This window comes from Myotis yumanensis, unplaced genomic scaffold (genome assembly GCF_028538775.1).
Source record: "Myotis yumanensis isolate MYYU_CA2020_CCGP unplaced genomic scaffold, mMyoYum1.0.hap1 SCAF_2, whole genome shotgun sequence".
NCBI classification, from domain to species: Eukaryota; Metazoa; Chordata; class Mammalia; order Chiroptera; family Vespertilionidae; genus Myotis; species Myotis yumanensis.
This window is the reverse complement of record NW_027223753.1, coordinates 210,883,398-210,901,685: the sequence shown is the minus strand read 5'-3', so window position 1 is coordinate 210,901,685 and position 18,288 is coordinate 210,883,398. Positions and strand designations below refer to the sequence as shown.

General features: G+C 48.8%; 2 protein-coding genes across 8 annotated transcripts in view; both read left to right on the top strand.

Moving 5' to 3' along the window:
• Positions 1–2,826, top strand: part of MX2 (MX dynamin like GTPase 2) — a 35,890-nt gene extending 33,064 nt beyond the window's left edge. For all 6 annotated transcript variants that reach the window (XM_070407168.1, XM_070407171.1, XM_070407166.1 and 3 more), the window contains one exon: positions 892–2,826. In XM_070407168.1, the coding sequence (XP_070263269.1) occupies positions 892–1,122 (231 nt within the window). In that variant the 3' untranslated portion in view covers positions 1,123–2,826. The remainder of the gene's footprint in view (positions 1–891) is intronic.
• Positions 2,827–10,649: 7,823 nt separating this feature from the next.
• Positions 10,650–18,288, top strand: part of MX1 (MX dynamin like GTPase 1) — a 28,574-nt gene continuing 20,935 nt past the window's right edge. The window contains exons 1-3 of one of the 2 annotated variants that reach the window (XM_070407164.1): positions 10,650–10,695; positions 12,086–12,164; positions 13,126–13,251. In XM_070407164.1, coding sequence (XP_070263265.1) covers positions 13,162–13,251 — 90 coding nt within the window. In that variant the 5' untranslated portion in view covers positions 10,650–10,695; positions 12,086–12,164; positions 13,126–13,161. Of the gene's footprint in view, positions 10,696–12,085; positions 12,169–13,125; positions 13,252–18,288 lie in introns of both variants that reach the window. The other variant, XM_070407165.1, reaches the window with a different exon arrangement.

The window sequence follows — 18,288 nt, the reverse complement described above, 5'->3', positions numbered from 1 at the left end:
TCATTGACCAGTGCCTCCTGCACTGGGGATCGAGCCCACAACTCGGGCATGTGCCCTGACCAGGAATCAAACTGTGACCTCCTGGTTCATAGGTCAATGCTCAACCACTGAGCCATGCTGGCCCGGTGTGGCACAAGAATTTTTAAAACATGCAATACCTGACTATTTAAGTCAGGAGCACTGACCTCTTTTCCCTTAGATTGTCAATTAAAAAAAAAAATGACAACAGCCAACACAACATAGCTGTCCTGTGTGAATGAATCAGAATTATACCTATTTTTTGGTCAGATCGGCAGGAAATAGAATGTATTTTTTGGTGTGCTGCAGAATTTTAGTAATTAGTTTATGTGTGCCATGCGATGAGAAAGGTTGAACTCACCGGCCTAAAGTACGAGGGCACACAGAATGGAAGGTAAACTGCAAAGAAACCCAACTACTGAAGCCTTTTCATAATCAGAATAAAAAGTTGAGTTACCCAGATGTGGAGTCCAGCTGCCAGGCAAGCTGGCCATGCCTGTGGAGAGAGGGCGCGAGGCGAGGACTGAGGCAGGTCCTGATCTGTCCCCAGAACGGGCCAGGAGGTCTCTGCCGAGAGGTGGAGCGGGGCCGGGGGAGGGGCTCCTGGGAAGGCTGGGATGCCCAGGAGGTGCTTGGGGTTTGCTGGTCTACCCCGTGGGTTCTTAGTGCCGAGGGAATGCCTAGGTGGGAAAACTGGGCCTCCCAGACAGAAGCTCCTCGTGGTTTGATACTGAACACTGGAGTGGGGTGGACGGGACCACCAGGACTTAGCAAGGCGACCATACGTGCATCCTGAACCCCGAGGCTTCTCTCTGCAACCACAGGCCTTGGGGCCAGACCCCTCCAGCTGACCCTTCCTATCCCCTCTTCCAGGAGACCAGCAAGCGGCTCGCCAACCAGATCCCATTCATAATTCAGTATTTTATGCTCCAAGAGAACGGCGATTACTTGCAGAAAGCCATGATGCAGATACTCCAGGAAAAGGATCAGTATTCCTGGCTGCTTCAGGAGCAGAACGAGACCGCCCTCAAGAGGAAATTCCTTAAGGAGAAGATTTACCGGCTCACCCAGGCGCGGCGCGCTCTCTATAAATTCTCCTCTTAAAGGAGCAGATAGATGGGAGAGCAATAATACTTGGGAGTTTTATCTTCTGTGCGTTCATTGGAAGGGGATGTGGCGCAGGGAGTGGCTTCTGGTTCGGGGCCCGCCTTTCCCGTTGCTGTGTGTCCATCTTCGCTGAACTGCCCCAGAGTTTAGATCTGAAGCCTACACTTGCTTAGAGCTTCACCTGCACCTGCGCGAACAGATGTCTCTCCAGTCCCTGACCCCATTGCTTCCAGTTACAACTTTCTTAACTACTGCTGTCATTCCTTGTTCATTTGTCTCTCCCCACCCATCACATTAGGAGACCCCCCACCCCCAGAGGAAAACTCAGTATTATATTCTTCTTCCGTATTTCCAGAATCTTGCATGGCACCTGGCACATAGTAGCCACTCAATAAATGCTATCTCATTGCACAAAGGAAGGATGGAGATTACCTGAGGCCATGGCTGGAATCAGACTTTGCTTATTGGGGATGATGTCCCTTAGCTGGTCACTTTCAGATGAATTGGGTCATGCCGCCTGCTGTGATCACATTTCCCGCTCCCCCTGGGAGAGAAGGAGCTGAACGATACTATTATTAATCATATTGTTTCCCTAGTTAGACAAGCTCCCGTTGCTACGTGCTATTTTTTTTTAGTTTTTTATTGAATTTATTGGGATTACATCTGTTACATGTTAAATCTTAAAGGGAAATTTAATAATAAAAAATTTTTAAAGAAAAGTTATAGAGCTTCACACCAGTGGTCATCTCTAGGTTGGAGGACTGTGGCTATTTAATTTCTTCTTCCAGTTAAGCGATCCCCACCTCATAGGAATTTTAGGAGGGTTAAATGAAACCATTTCTACAAACTTCCTGTCCCAGGTGCTTGTGTTAAGAAATGCCAGCAATTCTTCCCTCCAGCAAAGACCTCCTTTTTTCTTTTTTTTCTATGTTTACAGAGCAGCCCTCACTACTGAAGCTCTTCTGCCTGCTCTTATGTTTAGTTCTCTGATACTTTTTGAGCCAATTGTTGTAGATAACAGTCCAGTTTCATTCTTGTGCATGTGAATGTTCAGTTTGCCCAGCCCCAGTGGTTGAAAAAAACTGTCCTTTCCCTCCCTGTCCTGGCACCTTGTCAAAAAGAATCTGACCATATGTACAAAGGCTTATTTCTGGGCTCTCTGTTCCATTCCATAGGTCTATATGTCTGTCTGTATGCCAGCACCACAGCTTTGATAACTGTAGCTTTGCAGTATGTTTTGAAATGAAGGAGTGTGAGCCTTTCAGCTTTGTTCGTCGTTCTCAGCATTATTTTGATTATTTGTAGTCCCTTATGAATTTTAGGATGGGTTATTTTTTATCTCTACAGAAAATGTCATTGGGATTTCATAGGCATTGCATTAAATCCGCAGATCACTTTGGGTAGTATTTGCATTTTAAAAATATTAAGTCTTCCATTCTACAAACACAGGATGTCTTTCCACTCATTTATATCTATTTTAATTCCTTAAAGCAATGTTTTGTAGTTTTCATTGTACAAGTCTTTCACTTCCTTGGTTAAGTTAGTTCCTACGTTTTTTATTCCTTTCGATGGTATTGTAAATATAACTGTTTTCTTAATTTTCTTTTCTAAGTATTCATTATTAGTTTACAAAAATTCAACTGATTTTTATGTGTCCAATTTGTACCTTGCCACTTTGTTAAATTCATTTATTAGTTAAAACAGTTTTTTGGTGTTTTTGTGTGTGTGTGTGTGTGTGTGTGTGTGTGTGTGGAATCTTTATGGCTTTCTACCTACAAATTCATATCATCTGAATTTTATCTCTTTACCTTGCTTAAATGCTCAGGCTAGAACTTTCAACACTATGTGGAATGAAAGTGCCAAAAGTGGGGATTCTTGTCTTGTAAAGCTATTCTGGTTTTAAAGAACTTTTGTCAAATTGAAGCTAAAGATGAAGAGAATTTAAAAGATAACACATTAGTTTAGGTATTCTTTGCTTTTAAAAAAAATTTGGCTTCTCCCCCTTATTGTATGAGTTAGTCAGTACAGAGAGTCAGTGGCAGAGCTGAAGAGAAGAATCAAATCTCCTCAGATTATAAATACTGTTGTGAAAACAGTCTGAGAAAATAAAGTGTGGAGCTTAATATTTGTTCCATAAATTGTATATTCAATCTTTCCCTAAATGTCCAATATGGTTCACACATATGTATGAAAGGGCGAGGGCTACACCCTCCACCTTGCCCCAGGGTAAGGGCTACGACCTTGGCCACGTGCTTGGCAAGAAGGTTCTTCCCGGAAGTCTAAGACTCTGCTAGCCACATCCAGGAACAAGACATCGACTTGCGCCTGGCCAATCGGCAGAGCACAGTCCTTTCTCCTCCCCTTACTCCAACTCCCCCCTTTAAAACCCGTCTCTAGGCGGGGTTCGGTCTCTTGGTCACTTGGCTAGCCGATGTGTCGGTGAGTCTGGTGGATGGAGAGCTCAAGCTAGCTTGAAATACAGATTCTTATGCTTTTGCATCGGATTGGCTGGCTCCCTGATGTGGTTTCTTGGGAATCTTGAAATCTGGGCATAACATGTATACACACACACACACACACACACACACACACACACACAAGCTAAGTGCTGCAAGGAACACTTTAAGATCTCTGTAGCTTGCCTGGTCAGCGTGACTCGGTGGTTGAGCATCAACCTATGAACCAGGAGGTCACAGTTCAATTCCGGGTCAGGGCACATGCCTGGATTGTGGGCTCCACCCCAAGTAGGGGGCGTGCAGGAGGCTTCCAATCAATGATTCTCATCAGCATGATGTTTCTCTCCCTCTCCTTTCCTAAAAATAATTAATGAGTTAACTAAAAAATAAAATAAATAAAAAGATCTCCACAGCATAACACAGCATGTTCCCCACTCGCATCATGCAGTGTAAGGTGGGTTGGCAGGGTCCTGAGCCACTCAGGCCCTCAGGCCCCCAGCCTCCCCCCATCTAGTGGCCCCACCATCGTGGGGGCCTTGGAGCCTCCACCAGACTCTCTGTATCAGGCAAGAGAGCAGAGAATTGCAAGGGAGGTTTCCAGGAGCCAGGCCTGGGAGCTGGGTACATTACTTCCATATTCTATGGGCAGAACTTGGGCCTGTGGCCACACCTAACTGCAAGGCAAGCTGGGAAATGTGGTCCAGCTAGCCAGGGAGAAAGAGGGACTGGGATTTGCCTATTGCCACACCTGTCCCTCTAACACAGATGTGTTTCCTGTTCTTCCTTCTTATCTTAGGCTTGCTCGCTACCCCCCCCACCCCCACCCACCCCCCCCTAACCCCCACCCCGCCCCGCCACACACAGCTGATTCCTCCTCCAATGTTACTGTGGAACTGGGGCTTTGTACCTAACAAGTGCGGAAATAAAGGAAGACCACGCGGATGTGAACAAGCGAAGTTATTTATTCACAGCTGACTAGCAAGGAGTCAGCCCCCATCACGTGTGCCCTGTGTGATTGGTTAGGGTGCATATTTACCTTTCTCTGGTTGGTCCTAAGTTGAAAGTGGGGACAAAAATTAGAGAAGCTATCCGTTATGAATCAAGTCCTGTATACTTTGGGCCAGTTTTTACGGGGGTTAGCATTTGGCTTCTGAACTGGTTACTAGAGATAGCAGTCTGACTTCCCACATGTCTGACTTACAGCAGTTGGCTCCCTGGGCTGGTTACTGCAGATAATGGGTTGGTTTCCTGGGCAGGTTGCTGCAGGCTCGGAGTCCTGTTTTTATATATGGTTTGGCCATTGTCCGTGTGTATATTCAGGCTCTCACCGCTGACCTTACCCTGTGGGACCTTCCTCTCACCTCTGCCCGGGACACGGCAGACCTGCTCCTGCAGGAATATCTGCTTGGATCAATATCTGGCAGTCTGCCTATGCACATGATCCACTCCCCTCATTAGGCCACCCTGAGATTCCCCACAGGGCTGGGAGTTGCTCTTTTGGGGTGGGGGTTTGGGGGGAAGGTGTGTTTTCTTTAATCAATGGTGTAGCAATACAACCACAGAGTATCCATGATGGGATAGTCAGAGTATCCAACATATGGGATAAACAAGTTTGAATTTCCTACCGTGTCCTGTGGGAAGCCACTGCTTGCCAATGCTGTCATGAGCGTGCATGGAGGATGCACCTTGAGCGGTTAGCGGGGCTGACAGTAAGCATCCATTGTTTGTGTTGAGATAGCGGTGGCTCGAGGCAATTTCCTGACCTGATAGCCTCCAAGTAAATGTTTACTGGATTTCACTGATCTTTACTGACCTTTGAGACTGCCTGCCTGCTACTTGTTTGCCGTGCTTTACTGAGGGCAAGCTGTGTATCTAAAACTGAATAAAAAGCGGACTAGGCCAGGTCTCAGTGTGCCTTTTCAGAAAAGAAGTTCCACCTGGCCCCCCAAAGCCTTCTAAATTCATGTTTCTTGTCTAGCATCTTCATTTGTGCTCGGCCCCTCCTTCAGATCCTGAACCTTGCCCCTGGAATTTCTTATCTGATGGGGTGGGGTGAGGGGGGGGGGCGGTAACTTACAGCCAAGTCCTTTTCCCTGGAACCTGTGAATGTCACCTTAGATGGAGAGCCAGTCTTTGCAGATCTGATCAAGTTAAAAATCCTGACCTGGGGAGATGATCCTGAATTATCCAGATGGGTCGGGTCCTCCATGGAAGCACATGTTCTCATAAGAGAGAGGCAGAGGGAACTCTAGCCACAGAGGAGAAGTCAACATGAAGATGGAACAGAGAGGGAGATGTGAAGATGCTAAGCTGCTGGCTGTGAAGGCGGAAAAAGAGGCCACAAGCCAAGAGATGCAGGAAAAGCAGCTCCAGAAGCCGGAAAAGGCATAGAGCCCCAGAGGGGGTGCAGCCCTGTCAACACCAGGTCTTGAGCCCAGAGAAACCGATCTTGGCCTTCTGGCCTCCAGAACCTCAGGAGAATAAATTTCACCTGTTTTAAGCCTCTGAGTTTGTGGTCATTTGTTTCAGCAGCCACAAATGGCCTCCTCGGCCTCCAGCCTCACTCACCGGGCTATTGAGGGGCCTCAGGCCCTCATGGCTGGGGGGCAGACATCAGTTCCTTATCATCAGGCCACGGACTGGGACTTGGCCACAAAGCTGCAGCCCAAATGAAAGGCCTATAGAATTACCCGGATGGCATTTTGTAAATGAATTTTATTTAATTTTTCTTAAAGCTGACCAAGTGATTGTGATGACTGGCAGGTGCGGCCATGGCTCTTCAATGCAAAAGAAGTGGGCTCCTACGATGGTGCAGGGCACACAGCAGACACCGTAGGAATCTGTTTTGGAGCAAGGCGCGATGGCTGGCGGGTAACAGGGAGAACAGGCCCGCATGGACGCGTGAAAAGGACTGTGAAGATCAATAAACAGAAACCCCTGCGAAGCCCAGGTGAATGCCAGAGGAGCAGCTGGCCCTGTCTCCTGGCTGCAAAGCCGGGTCTGCAACTGGACCAGATGAATAGCAGCAGCCTTGCAGGCGCCAGCCTTCTCGCACTTGAATTGCAAACGAAACACCCGAGGATCCCCTTAAATTGAGGACTGATTCTATGTTGGGGGGCGCGGGGGGGGGGGGGGGCAGATCCTGAAGCCAATACTGCTGGTTTGAGAAGCTCTGGGTTAGGTCGCAAACACGGAGGAGAAAACGAAACGGGGCAAATGACAACTGACCCTGGACTGGTGCTCCTGGCAGGACAGAGGGGGCTCTGGGCGGGGCGCGCTGCTCTGCCGGTAGCCGGAGGCCTCCGACGTGGGCGCGTTACTCCCGGCGCTTAAGGGCTGCCCCGCAGTCCGCATCCCCTCTCCGCGCGGCACCACCCGCAGAACCTGGTCCAGGCTCCTCCAGAAGCCTGAGCCACAGCGGGAGCAGACCACGTCCCCCGGCCCCGCCCCTCCTCCAGGCCTCGCCCCCTCCCACACCACCCCTTCCAGGCACCAACCCCGCCCCCCCCGCCCCGCCTCCTTCCCAGCGCCAGGATTTGGGAATCCAAGGAAGAGAGGGGAAACTGAAACCGAATCTGAGATCATTAGGAAACGCCAGAGGGTGGATTAGGGGCCCGGAGGACACTACGAAGGAAACCAAGAGGCTTAGGGAAACTCCTTCTGCAGGACCAGAGGCAGTCCTCCCATTCATTCATTCATTCATTCACTCATTCTAGAACATTTACGCAATCCCTATGCCAGGAACTACACTGGATTCCAAGTGCCACAGCCTGGTGGCTGGATGGACGCTCACAGAGTCACAGAGGCCAAGGCTGTGTGCTGTGGCCTTGCTTCCTGGGTTGGGGATGGGGAGGGAGCATGGGCTCCCGTGGAGAAGGGCGGAGAGCGGCTGCGTTCTGCAAAGGGGCCAGTGTGCAGGCTGAGGAGCAGAGCAGGGCAGAGCTGTCTGGCTAGAGAGGGGCCTAGCGCCGGGGCCATGTCACCCCAGGCCTCCTCACAGGCCTGCTGTCCCACAGCAGTGCTGCTTCACACGTGGGCTGTAACCACGGGGAGCCGTTGCACCGCTGTTCAGCTTGCAGGGAATCAAGTTTCCTTCTTCACCACATGAACCGGGAACTTCCTGGTGGCATTGAATGGGCACCAACCATCATTGGCAGACACCTATTCCTGTATTGTTATTGAATCACACCCCACTCACCCCCTGGCTCTTGAGGCACCACCATGTAATGGGCACGTCACAAACAATGAGGTGCCAAAGGCCTGGGGAGGCTCTGGTGAGGGCCTGAGGCACCAGATTTTAGGAGGCGTTTGCACCTACTGAGAGTGAGTGGCTTCTTAAATGTGGTACCTCGGGCACCTCACTCGCCTTCTCCTAGCCCTGACTCTGGGCTGGCTGTGGCTCCTTCTGAACTCATCCCCTAACGCAGCGGTTCTCAACCTTCCTAATGCCGCGACCCTTTCATACAGTTCCTCATGTTGTGGTGACCCCCAACCATAGAATTATTTTCGTTGCTACTTCATAACTGTAGTTTTGCTACTGTTATGAATCGTCATGTAAATATCTGATATGCAGGATGTACTTTCATTGTTACAAATTGAACACCGTTAAAGCATAGTGATTAATCACAAAAACAATATGTAATTGTATATGTGTTTTCCGATGGTCTTAGGCGACCCCTGTGAAAGGGTCGTTCGACCCCCAAAGGGGTCGCGACCCCCAGGTTGAGAACCGCTGCCCTAACGGGAGGCATTGGGGAGAGCCTCCTGCAGTTTGAAGACTGAAGACGCAATGTCATTCGTCAAAGTGAAGCCTCAGTCCACGTCTGCCTTGCTCCCGCCTAACCTTGCATTTCAGCAGCACTTTCACCCCATCAGCAGCCCCGGGGCCTCCTACTCACAGCCCGCCAGGAAATGCTGTCACTCTTCTTTGTCACTAGGAAGCGAGTGAAGGGATGAAGGGGGCCAATGCGTTGCCACCCTGGTGCTGCTGCCTTTTGGGATATTGCTTGTACGCTGGCTATTAAAAAACAAAAAGCTCAGAAAGAACCTTTGACATTCCCCCTTCCTACCCAATAGATTCAGCTGGAAGGCCACCTCCCGGAAGGAAATCTTAGGATGTTCTGTTCACCTTCGTCTGGTGTGAATTAGCCAGGCACTCTGTGTCCCATTGTTTCTGGGTTTCCCAGGAAGAATTTGTCGGCCATACGTGTCCTGCTCTCCCTCAACTACCCGTGAATCCCCCATTTTCACTTCTGAGATCTAAGACGCCATTCCACCCCTTTTCCCTTTTTTCCAAAATGTCATATATTACCCAATTTTGCCTGGCTGCCTGGCATTTTCATGCTTATGTGAATTCAGCATGCCCATGTATTAGGATTCGATTTTTCTCTTGTTAATCCGACTTAGCCAAACTAGAACATAAAAGGTGGGAGGAAATGTATTGCTTTTTTCAGCCCCGCAGGTGAGTGGTCCCACAAAGGTTTCTTGTTAATTACTGGGAGAGCAAGTGCTCTCCCAACAAGCAGCCCTGGGTGGCACTGCCCAGACCAGCAATGACCCCTGCGGAGCAAGGCAGGCCTCAGGCTGCACTGTGGCCTGTTCCCGGTCTCTCTAGGGTGGCCATATTGAATGTGGTTCCATCCAGGCTTTTCCTGACCCCAACACTTGGAGCTAGGCCTGGTTTTGTGCCTTTGAATGAGGTGGGGGCGACCCCTCCTAGTCACAGGAGTATTTGGGTATATACATGTGTGGGGGTGTGTGTCTTGTTGTCCAGGACTCTGAGCTGAGCTAAGGAGAATGGAGGTAGAGGATGCCCTTTGCAAACAGAATGTTTCTCCTCACTCCCAGAGTCCCAGGGGATGGTGTGTGTGTGTGTTGGGGGGGGGGGGGGGGGGCGGGAACGGGGGACGCAGACACTCTTGGGTTGGCTTGACCTCAGTCCCCACTTTCCACCCATTTCTGCCCCAGAGAAATCAGACTGCCAGGGAGGCTTGAGGTGGACCCGGAGAAGTGGGGGAGGAGGAAGCTGATGTGGGTCTGCAGGGGTAGGGGCGATGGGGAAGCCGGCACTGCCCTGAAAATGCTTAAGAAGCCCTGCTGATGCTGGAAGGATCCCCGAGACCCTCCAGCAGGAAGACCCCAATTATTGTCAGAGCCTCTGTTCCGAGACCAGGGCTGAAGGGACCCTCTAGGGCAGTGGTTCTCAACCTTGGTTGCACATTAGAATCACCTGGGAATCTTTTTAAAATCCTGATTTCTGGGCCTCATCCTCCGGAAATTCTGTTTCTTTGTTATGGGGTGGGGCCACAACATTAGTAACAAAGAAACAGAATTTCCGGAGGATGAGGCCCAGAAACCAGGATTTTAAAAAGATTCCCAGGTGATTCTAATGTGCAGCTAAGGTTGAGAACCACTGCTCTAGGTTCAAGGCTAGTTCAGCTTTGCAGGACTCAAGGCCTATCTATCTATCTATCTATCTATCTATCTATTTATCTATCATCTATCTATCTATGACTCAAGGCTTTTAGAGCAGCAGTTCTCAAACAGCGCCCCAGAAACCTCTGCGCTGCCTCAGGAAACTCAGGAGGTGCCCTGGCCCCTGCTGCTCCATGGGCTGAGCATCCTCCCGTGCACCCAAAGGTCGCCGGTTGGACTCCCAGTCAGGGCACATACCCAAGTTGAGGGTTCCATCCCCAGTGTGGGTGCGTGCGTGCATGCGTGCGGGAGGCAAACCATCCTTGTTTCTCTCTCCCCCTCCTCCCTTCCCCTCTAAAAATAATGAAAAATCAATACAAACTTACTTAAAACAAACCAACAAAAAACCCTCAGGTTTCTGGGCCCAGCCGGCGTTGACGCACTCGGAGAGCCTGGGAGGCTGGACGCAGAGGAGGCGCATCGGTTTCGTTTCTGGGCTCTCGGGCTCGCCGGCTCTTGCAGCGCCTGGAGTTTCATTTCTCCGCGAGACCCGGGGGAACGGAGGAGGCGGGGGTGGGGGGGTGGGGGGGGTGGGAGGGTGGGGGGGGTGGGGGGGTGGGGGGGGGAGCGAGGGGCGGAGCACCGGCTTCATAAAGCGGAGGAGCCTTCGGGCCGCGCGCACATCGCGGCGAGGAGGCAGGTGAGTGGAGCGCTGAGCGCTGCCCGGTGCGGGTGCGCGGCCTCCCGCCAGCCGGGCTCGGGGCGGGGCGTCTGGGCGGCGGGCGGCACGGGCGCTCCGGGGTGTGGGCGCTGCGGGGCTGCTGAGAAGAACAGCCCTGATGGGAATGACGTTGTTCGCGGGGCCAGAGCACACTGGGGTCGCCTTCAGGCTGCCGAGGCTCCCGGGAGACCCACCCAAACAGCCCCGCCAACCGGCGGCTTTTCTGCAAAAACTTTGCACAGCATAGTTTCCGTTTCTCGTCCTGGCATTTTGCGCTGCGTCGCCATGGCTGGCAGTGAGACACGCCTCGCCCAGCGGACTTGACTCAGGGGTGTCTCTGGAGTTCAAGGCTGTCCGGTCCTCAGAGGAAACAACAGCCTCAAGGGAAGGGAAACCAGAAAAGCACCACCACATTATAGGCAGGGAAATGCGTAGGAGGCAGGAAGTCACTCTGACCCCCAATGGCTGGGGCTCTTTCACTGATTGGGAATTTTTTTTAATACATGTTTTTATTGATTTCAGAGAGGAAGGGAGAGGGAGAGAGAGAAACATCAATGATGAGGGAGACCTTACTGATCAGCTGCCTCCTGCACGCCCCCTATTGGGGATCGAGCCCGCATGTGCCCTTGCTGGAATCGAACCCGGGACGCTGACACTATCCACTGAGCCAAACCAGCTAGGGCGAATTTTTTTTTTTTAATTGTATTACCTTCTGGCATCTCTAACGCTCCAAATAAATGCAGTTGTGGTCCCTGAACTGAACAATTGTCCGTAGAGGACCTCGGCACCCAGACAAGACATACATAGCCAGAGAGAACCATGACAAGAAAAACCAACAAAAACACATGAAGGGAATGTATTTATAAATACAATTCCTGAGATCCTCCTGAGCACAGAAGTCTTTCCAAAGGCATGGGGTTAAGGGGTGCACTAACAGATTGCAAAAGCCCGTAGTACTCTAAAATTGATCGCCTTTCCTGGTCACCTTTCTCCCACTTTTCCGTAAAAGGAATTCATCCCAGGCTCCCTTCTGTGTGTGTGTTTTTTAATCTCGCCTTTTAACTGTACCGATATTGAGAAAGACTGCATAGCTCTTGGGAGATCAGAGAAGCAGCATAGAGAGGATCAGAAAAAATTGTAATTCAGGCAGTAAATTTACAGCAAGGTTCTGTGCCTTATCCATCCGTCTCAGAATTAAAACATTCAGGATTTACAAGAAGGATTCCGGGAACCACGAATTGGCCTCAAAGTGGGTCCCTCTGTCCCCTCTGTGTTTGCACCATGGGCAGCTATGGGAAAGGACCTAGATGAGTTCTCTCACTTATGTGCAGGGTTTTGGTCTAATTTGTGTGTTTTCCATGACTTGAAGGCGGTGTAGGAGAACAGCTTTGCCTTTCTGTCCAACTCGTCAACTTCACATCGTCAAGGAAAAGGAAGTTATATTGGACGTAAGTAGGTGCTTTATATTTTTTATAACATTTATTTTAATCCAAAGGAGGATATTTTTATTTACTTTTATCCAAGATTATTGGTTGTATAAAAAATTTAGTGTTTGGAGACTTGTGGTCTCAGAAAATTTTTCAAATGAATTTCAAATATATGCATATATATTTATTGTGTGCAGGCAAGTATAAAGTGGTCAGTTAAATACTTTCAAAAATAAAATGAATAACATTGAGATACACTTATGTGGAAGAAATGGAATGAAAATATGAAATCAGGGATCAAGAATAAATGACTTGGAGTTAATATTTTTTTAAATGATAGGTTTGGGTATCAAATTACCATAATTAGATTCCTTCAGCTGCATTAGAATGAGTTCTAATTTTTTTAGAATGAATTCTACGATAATTTTATTTTTAAATGCAAACTTAAAAAATACATCATAAATTTCATTCTTTGCCACTATCTAAATTTATGGTGAGAAAAAAAATTTTAATATGTTTTTATTAAATTTTAGAGAGAGGAGTAAAGGAGAGGGAGAGAGAGAGAGAGAACCATCAATGATGAGAATCATTGATTGGCTGCCTCCTGCACGCCCCCTGCTGGGGATTGAGCCCAAACCCTGGTATGTGCCCATGTGCCCTGACTGGGAATCAAACCTATGACCTCTGGTGCATAGGTCAACACTCAACCAGTGAGCCACACCAGCCAGGCGTGGTGAAAAAAACCTTTGATGTTCAACCTAAAATGATGACAGGAAATATCTAGTTTAAAAAAATCTTTTGGGGTCTAGAAGCATATTCTGTAGAGCACTGAGCTGGGATGCAGCCTTTGTCATCATCGGACATCTGCTTCCTCCGGCTCCTGCTGTCATTTCTTTTTCAGTCAGTAGAGTGGTGGGCTTGGCTCCATGATTGAATGTACCCAGCTTCTGACTGTGTTCATCCTGATCTGCTTGGTTTTAAGCTGAACCGATAAAGGGAGAAGACAGTTCATTCTAACATGGAAACAGCAACTCCTGATTCCACCCTTGTATCCAGTCATCCCTTACCAAATGGAGATGCTGTTACGCCTGAGGGAAATCTGGAGACAGTAAGTTGCTGCCTGGAAATCACTCTCCGTGTGGATGTGAGCCGTGTCCATTTCAGAGCTGCCCGTGCGTGGCGATGCCACAGTGGCCGGAGAGGCTCGCACAAGGATGTGGGTCCTACAGCTTGAGCCCTTCTTGCAACTGAATGTAGACTTTTTGCCTTAGCTGATGCTGGTTAGGGTGCAATTTTAGCCTGGGCCTTGGGCACTAGGAGCCCTGTGTTAGCAGTTGCTCACGTCATGATTCAGTCTCAAACTGCAACCCTCTGAGGTGTCATCATGACATTCCCTCACAGGGCAGCCATGTTGGTGTCTGTTTCCCCAGAATCAAGACATATTTTTGTTGGGAACCAAATTTAGCTTCTGGAATCAGTTGGCCTACATTTGATCCCAACACTGACACTTCCAGCTGCGTGATCTTCGGTTATTCCTCCCTTTATGTGCCTGGTTTTCCATCTTTAAAGGGCATAAGGATAGTATTTACTTCAGGTGGCTGTTGAGAGGAGTGAATGCAGGTAGCTTGGGCACTTAGAAAAAGCTCCTTTTCTTGCTATTATGTGTTTTCCAAGCCACGGATCAGCTCCTTTCAAGCTGACTCCATTTTCATGATCAGTGTTATCAGTATCTTAAACAACATTAAAAACCATGTTGAAGGACATAGGAAAATAAAAAGGTCCGCCCATCTTGCACCCTAATACAGACAATCCTCGGGTTACGTCAGACTCGACGTACGTTGTTTCATGGTTACGTCGCCATCTCCCATTTATTTATTTAAAAAAAAGTTCTGTCATTTTGACATATGTACATATGTACTTTATGTTTTTTATTATTTACCACAAGTAAAGGTCAGGAATTGTTATCTTTCTTTTAAATTTTTTTACTGTTTCTCTTCATCACTGCTGTGGATGTGCTCCATGTGAGTGATGTAGGTGCTTACGTAGGTGGGTTCCGACTTATGGTTGCGCCGTAGGAACGGATCTCCGAAGTAATCCGAGGACCTACTCTATACGTAACTGTCTCAGGCCTGGCTCTAACTGGTGGTGTAGGGGGCAGTAAGAATTCGCACAGCTCACACCCACTTGCTTGGAAGTAGCCTGACCTCTTCCAGGCAAGTTGAACAGTGTGTCTGGTGATCTGGCAATTCTACTTCTAGGCGTCGATCCTGGTTCTCAAAGTGTGGTCCCCAAATCATCACCTGGGATGCTACTCTGCAGATGATATTTGAAATGCAAATGTTCACACCCTCACATACCCCTCCCCTGGACCTAGAAAACTAAAACTCCAGGAGGAGGCCTTTAACAAGCCCTCCAGATGATTCTACTTCAGGTTTACGTTTGAAAACCACTATGCAAACTCTTGCCCATTCCCCCTGGGAGCTGTGTTTCTAACAGCCTTGTTTATAAATAGCAAAACCCAGAACCAACACAGGTGCCCATGTGTGACTGTGGTATGCGTATGCAGCAGAATTCTACTAGGATATAGCGGTGAAAATGAATGAACTAGGTTTCCAGACATCCAGATAGCTGCGTCTAAAAAACAGTGGTGAGCCAAAGAATCACGTCATAGAAGAAATGAGCAGTGTGATCTCATTTATGTAAAGTTCCAAAACAAGCAACAGTAAGCAATGTGTTGTTCAGGGAAAGATGGTTCGGTGGTACAGCGATGAAGAAGAGCAGATATGTGGTTATCAGAAGCCTCGGGGTAGAAGGACCTTGTGAGGGTGAAGGGGCAATAGGAGGCAGGTGATTGGGGAGGGGTGGACAGAGTCTCTTAAGTGCTGAGAATATGTGTTTTCTTAACCCAGGTGGTTGGCACACGTGCATTTGCTAATTATTCATCTTTTATACACTCTTGTGAAGGGATGATAAAAAAAATGAAAACCAAAAGAAGCTATAAGGGCGTTGGATACTGAGGCTACTCATGGACACATGGGCTTTCCCTGTGGCAGGGTGTTCTGCTTTCTTAAGTGTTCTTATAGAGAAAAATTGCACTAGATACTTAAAAAAATAGCAAAGAAGATTTTATTCAAGACTATTGCAACGGAGGAGAGAGATTGAGCTCAGTGTGGACTATAAGTACAACTGGGGTTTATAGCCAGCAGGCAGGGTGGAGAGAGGAGGGAGGAATGCTAAGATTGAGGGGTGGGGGGAGGGGAGGGACTTGATTAGCTATCAAAGGTGAGGGATTCTGGATGAACTGGCTTAGCAGCAGGCTGAGGAGAGGGCTCAACAGAGCCCCACTCAAGGTTAGTTGAGGGAGCCCTTGCCAGTGTGTACCCCCTTTTCTACTGAATTGGTCAGTATTCCCGTATATGAAGTTTTGAACTCATGCATATTCTGTAAGGCAGTGGTTTGCAACCCGAGACAATTTTTCATCTTGGAACATGTTGCAAAGTCTGGAGATATTTTGGTTGTCAAAACTCATGGAGGCCCTAACCGGTTTGACTCTGTGGATAGAGTGTTGGCCTGCGGACTAAAGGATCCCAGGTTCAATTCCGGTGAAGGGCATGTACCTTGGTTGCGGGCTCAATCCCCAGGAGGGGCTGTGCAGGAGGCAGCTGATCGATGTTTCTCTCTCTTGATGTTTCTAACTCTCTATCCCTCTCCCTTTCTGTAAAAATCAATCTTATATAATAAAAGCCTAATATGCTAAGTGTCCAGTCATTGGTTGTCTATTTAACCAATTAAAACATAATATGCTAATGATATCCTAATGCCACTCAACCGAACACTATGATGTGCACTGACCACCAGGGGGAGACAGTTGGCTGGTAGGTTAGCTTGCTGCTGGGGTCTGGCTGATCAGGACTGAGCAAGATGGGCCAGACATGCCCTGGAGCACTCCAGTGATCCCTCCCTAGGTGGCCAACCTCCTGCATCCCTTCTGAGCCCCTATTGTGTACCAGTAGGGTCCCCCAGCCTGGCCTGTGGCCCTCTCACAATCCGGGACCCCTTGGGGGATGTTGGAGAGTAGGTTTCAGCCCAATCCCTCAGGCCAGACCAAGGGACCCCACTGGTGCATGAATTCGTGCACTGGGCCTCTAGTCTATGTAATAAAAGCCTAAGTGACCATTATGGCAGAACGACCAGAATGACCAGTCGTTGCTATGATGCACATTGACCACCAGGGGGAAGATGCTCAATGCAGGAGCTGCCCCCTGGTGGTCAGTGTGCTCCCACGGGGGGTGCGCCACTCAGCCAGAAGCCAGGCTCACGACTGGCGAGCGCAGCAGTGGTGGTGGGAGACTCTCCCGCTTCCATGGCAATGCTAAGAAGCAGCGAGTAGAGTGCAGCGAGCAGGTGGGCGGTAAGTAGTCAGGGGTCCTGGACTGCTAGAGGGCACAGGCCATACTGAGGATCCCCCCTGAGTACATGAATTTCGTGCACCAGGCCTCTAGTAAAATATACTTAAAAATTTTTGAACCATAAAAAAAAAAAATACCTCATGGAGAATAGTGAATAGAGGCCTGGGATTCTGCTAAATCTCCTGTAATACTAGAATACAGGATAGCCCCCCACCACAAAGACTTATCTGGCCCAAAATATAAGTAGCTTCTTACCACAAAGGAAATATTCTAGTAAAACTTACGTATATTATAAAACACACCCAAAAATAGGAATTTAAAAAGGGAAAGATAAAATTAATTTATTTTTCTTAATTGGGTGGTTTTCTCATTGTTGAGTTTTGAGAGTTCTTTGTAATTCTGGGTACAAGTCCTTTGTCAGATATATGCTTTGCAAACATATTCTCCCAGACTGTAGCTTGTTATTCATTCTCTTAACAGCCTCATTTAAACATCCAATGTTTTCATTTTGATGAAGTTGAATTTGTCGGTTGGTTTCTTTTATGGATTCTGCTTTTGGGATCATACCTAAGAAACCATAGCCTAATCCACAGTCACAGAGATTTTCTTCTATGTTTTCTTCTAGAACTTCTGTAGTTTTAAGTTTTGCATTTAGGTTTATGACCCATTGTGAGCTAATGCTTGTATGTGGTGTGATAGATATTAGGTGGTGTGTGTTTTCTTTTTTTTTTTGCATGCCAACAATTAGATTATCCCAATACCGTTTGTTGAAAAGCTTATCCTTTTTCCACTGCATAGTTCTTACACTATTGTCAAAAATCAGTTATTCATATATGTGTCAGTTTATTTCTGGAAATGTATGTGTTCTCTCAATTTCTTTCTCCATTTTTATACCAGTACTAGAGGCCTGGTGCACGAAATTCGTGCACTGGGAGGGGGTTCCCTCCGCCTGGCCTCTGCCCTCTCACAGTCCTGGAACCCCATGATTGATCACCCCAAAGACATAGGCCCTGCCCACCCAGCCAGGGCTCCACAATGGATCGTCCCCACAAAGGGAGGCCCTGCCCACCCGCCACAGCACCGCCTCGGGTAGCCTGGGCCTCCCTCTTTGGGGCAATCTATCATGTCCCACAGAGGGAGGCCCCACCCACCCACCGTAGCCTGCCGGTCAGTGGCCTGGGCCTCCCTCTGCAAGGTGATCATGGGGTGATGGCTGGACCCCCAACCAATTGCATCACACCCGCCTTGTCTGGTGGCGCCAGTGGGTGTCATAGTGTGGTTGTCCAGATGGTCGTTCTGCTGTTCGGTCGTTCAGTTGATTTGCATATTATGCTTTTATTATTATAGATTACACTAGAGGCCCGGTGCACAAAAATTTGTACACTGCGGGGGGGGGCGGGGGGCGGTCCCTCAGCCTGGCCTGTGCCCTCTCGCAGTGTGGGACCCCTCGGGGGATGTACACCTGCTGGCTTAGGCCTGCCCCCGGGGGGTTGGGCCTAAGATGGCAGTCAGACATCCCTCTGGCAGCCTGGGAGCCCTCAGGGGATGTCCACTTGCCAGCAGGGAGCAGGCCTAAGCTGCAGTTGGACATCCTTAGCATTGCTGAGGAGGATGGAGAGGCTCCCACCACCACCGCTGTACTGGCAGCTGTCAGCCTGGCTTGTGGCTGAGCAGAGCTCTCCCTGTGGGAGCGCACTGACCACCAGAGGGCAGCTCCTGCATTGAGCGTCTGCCCC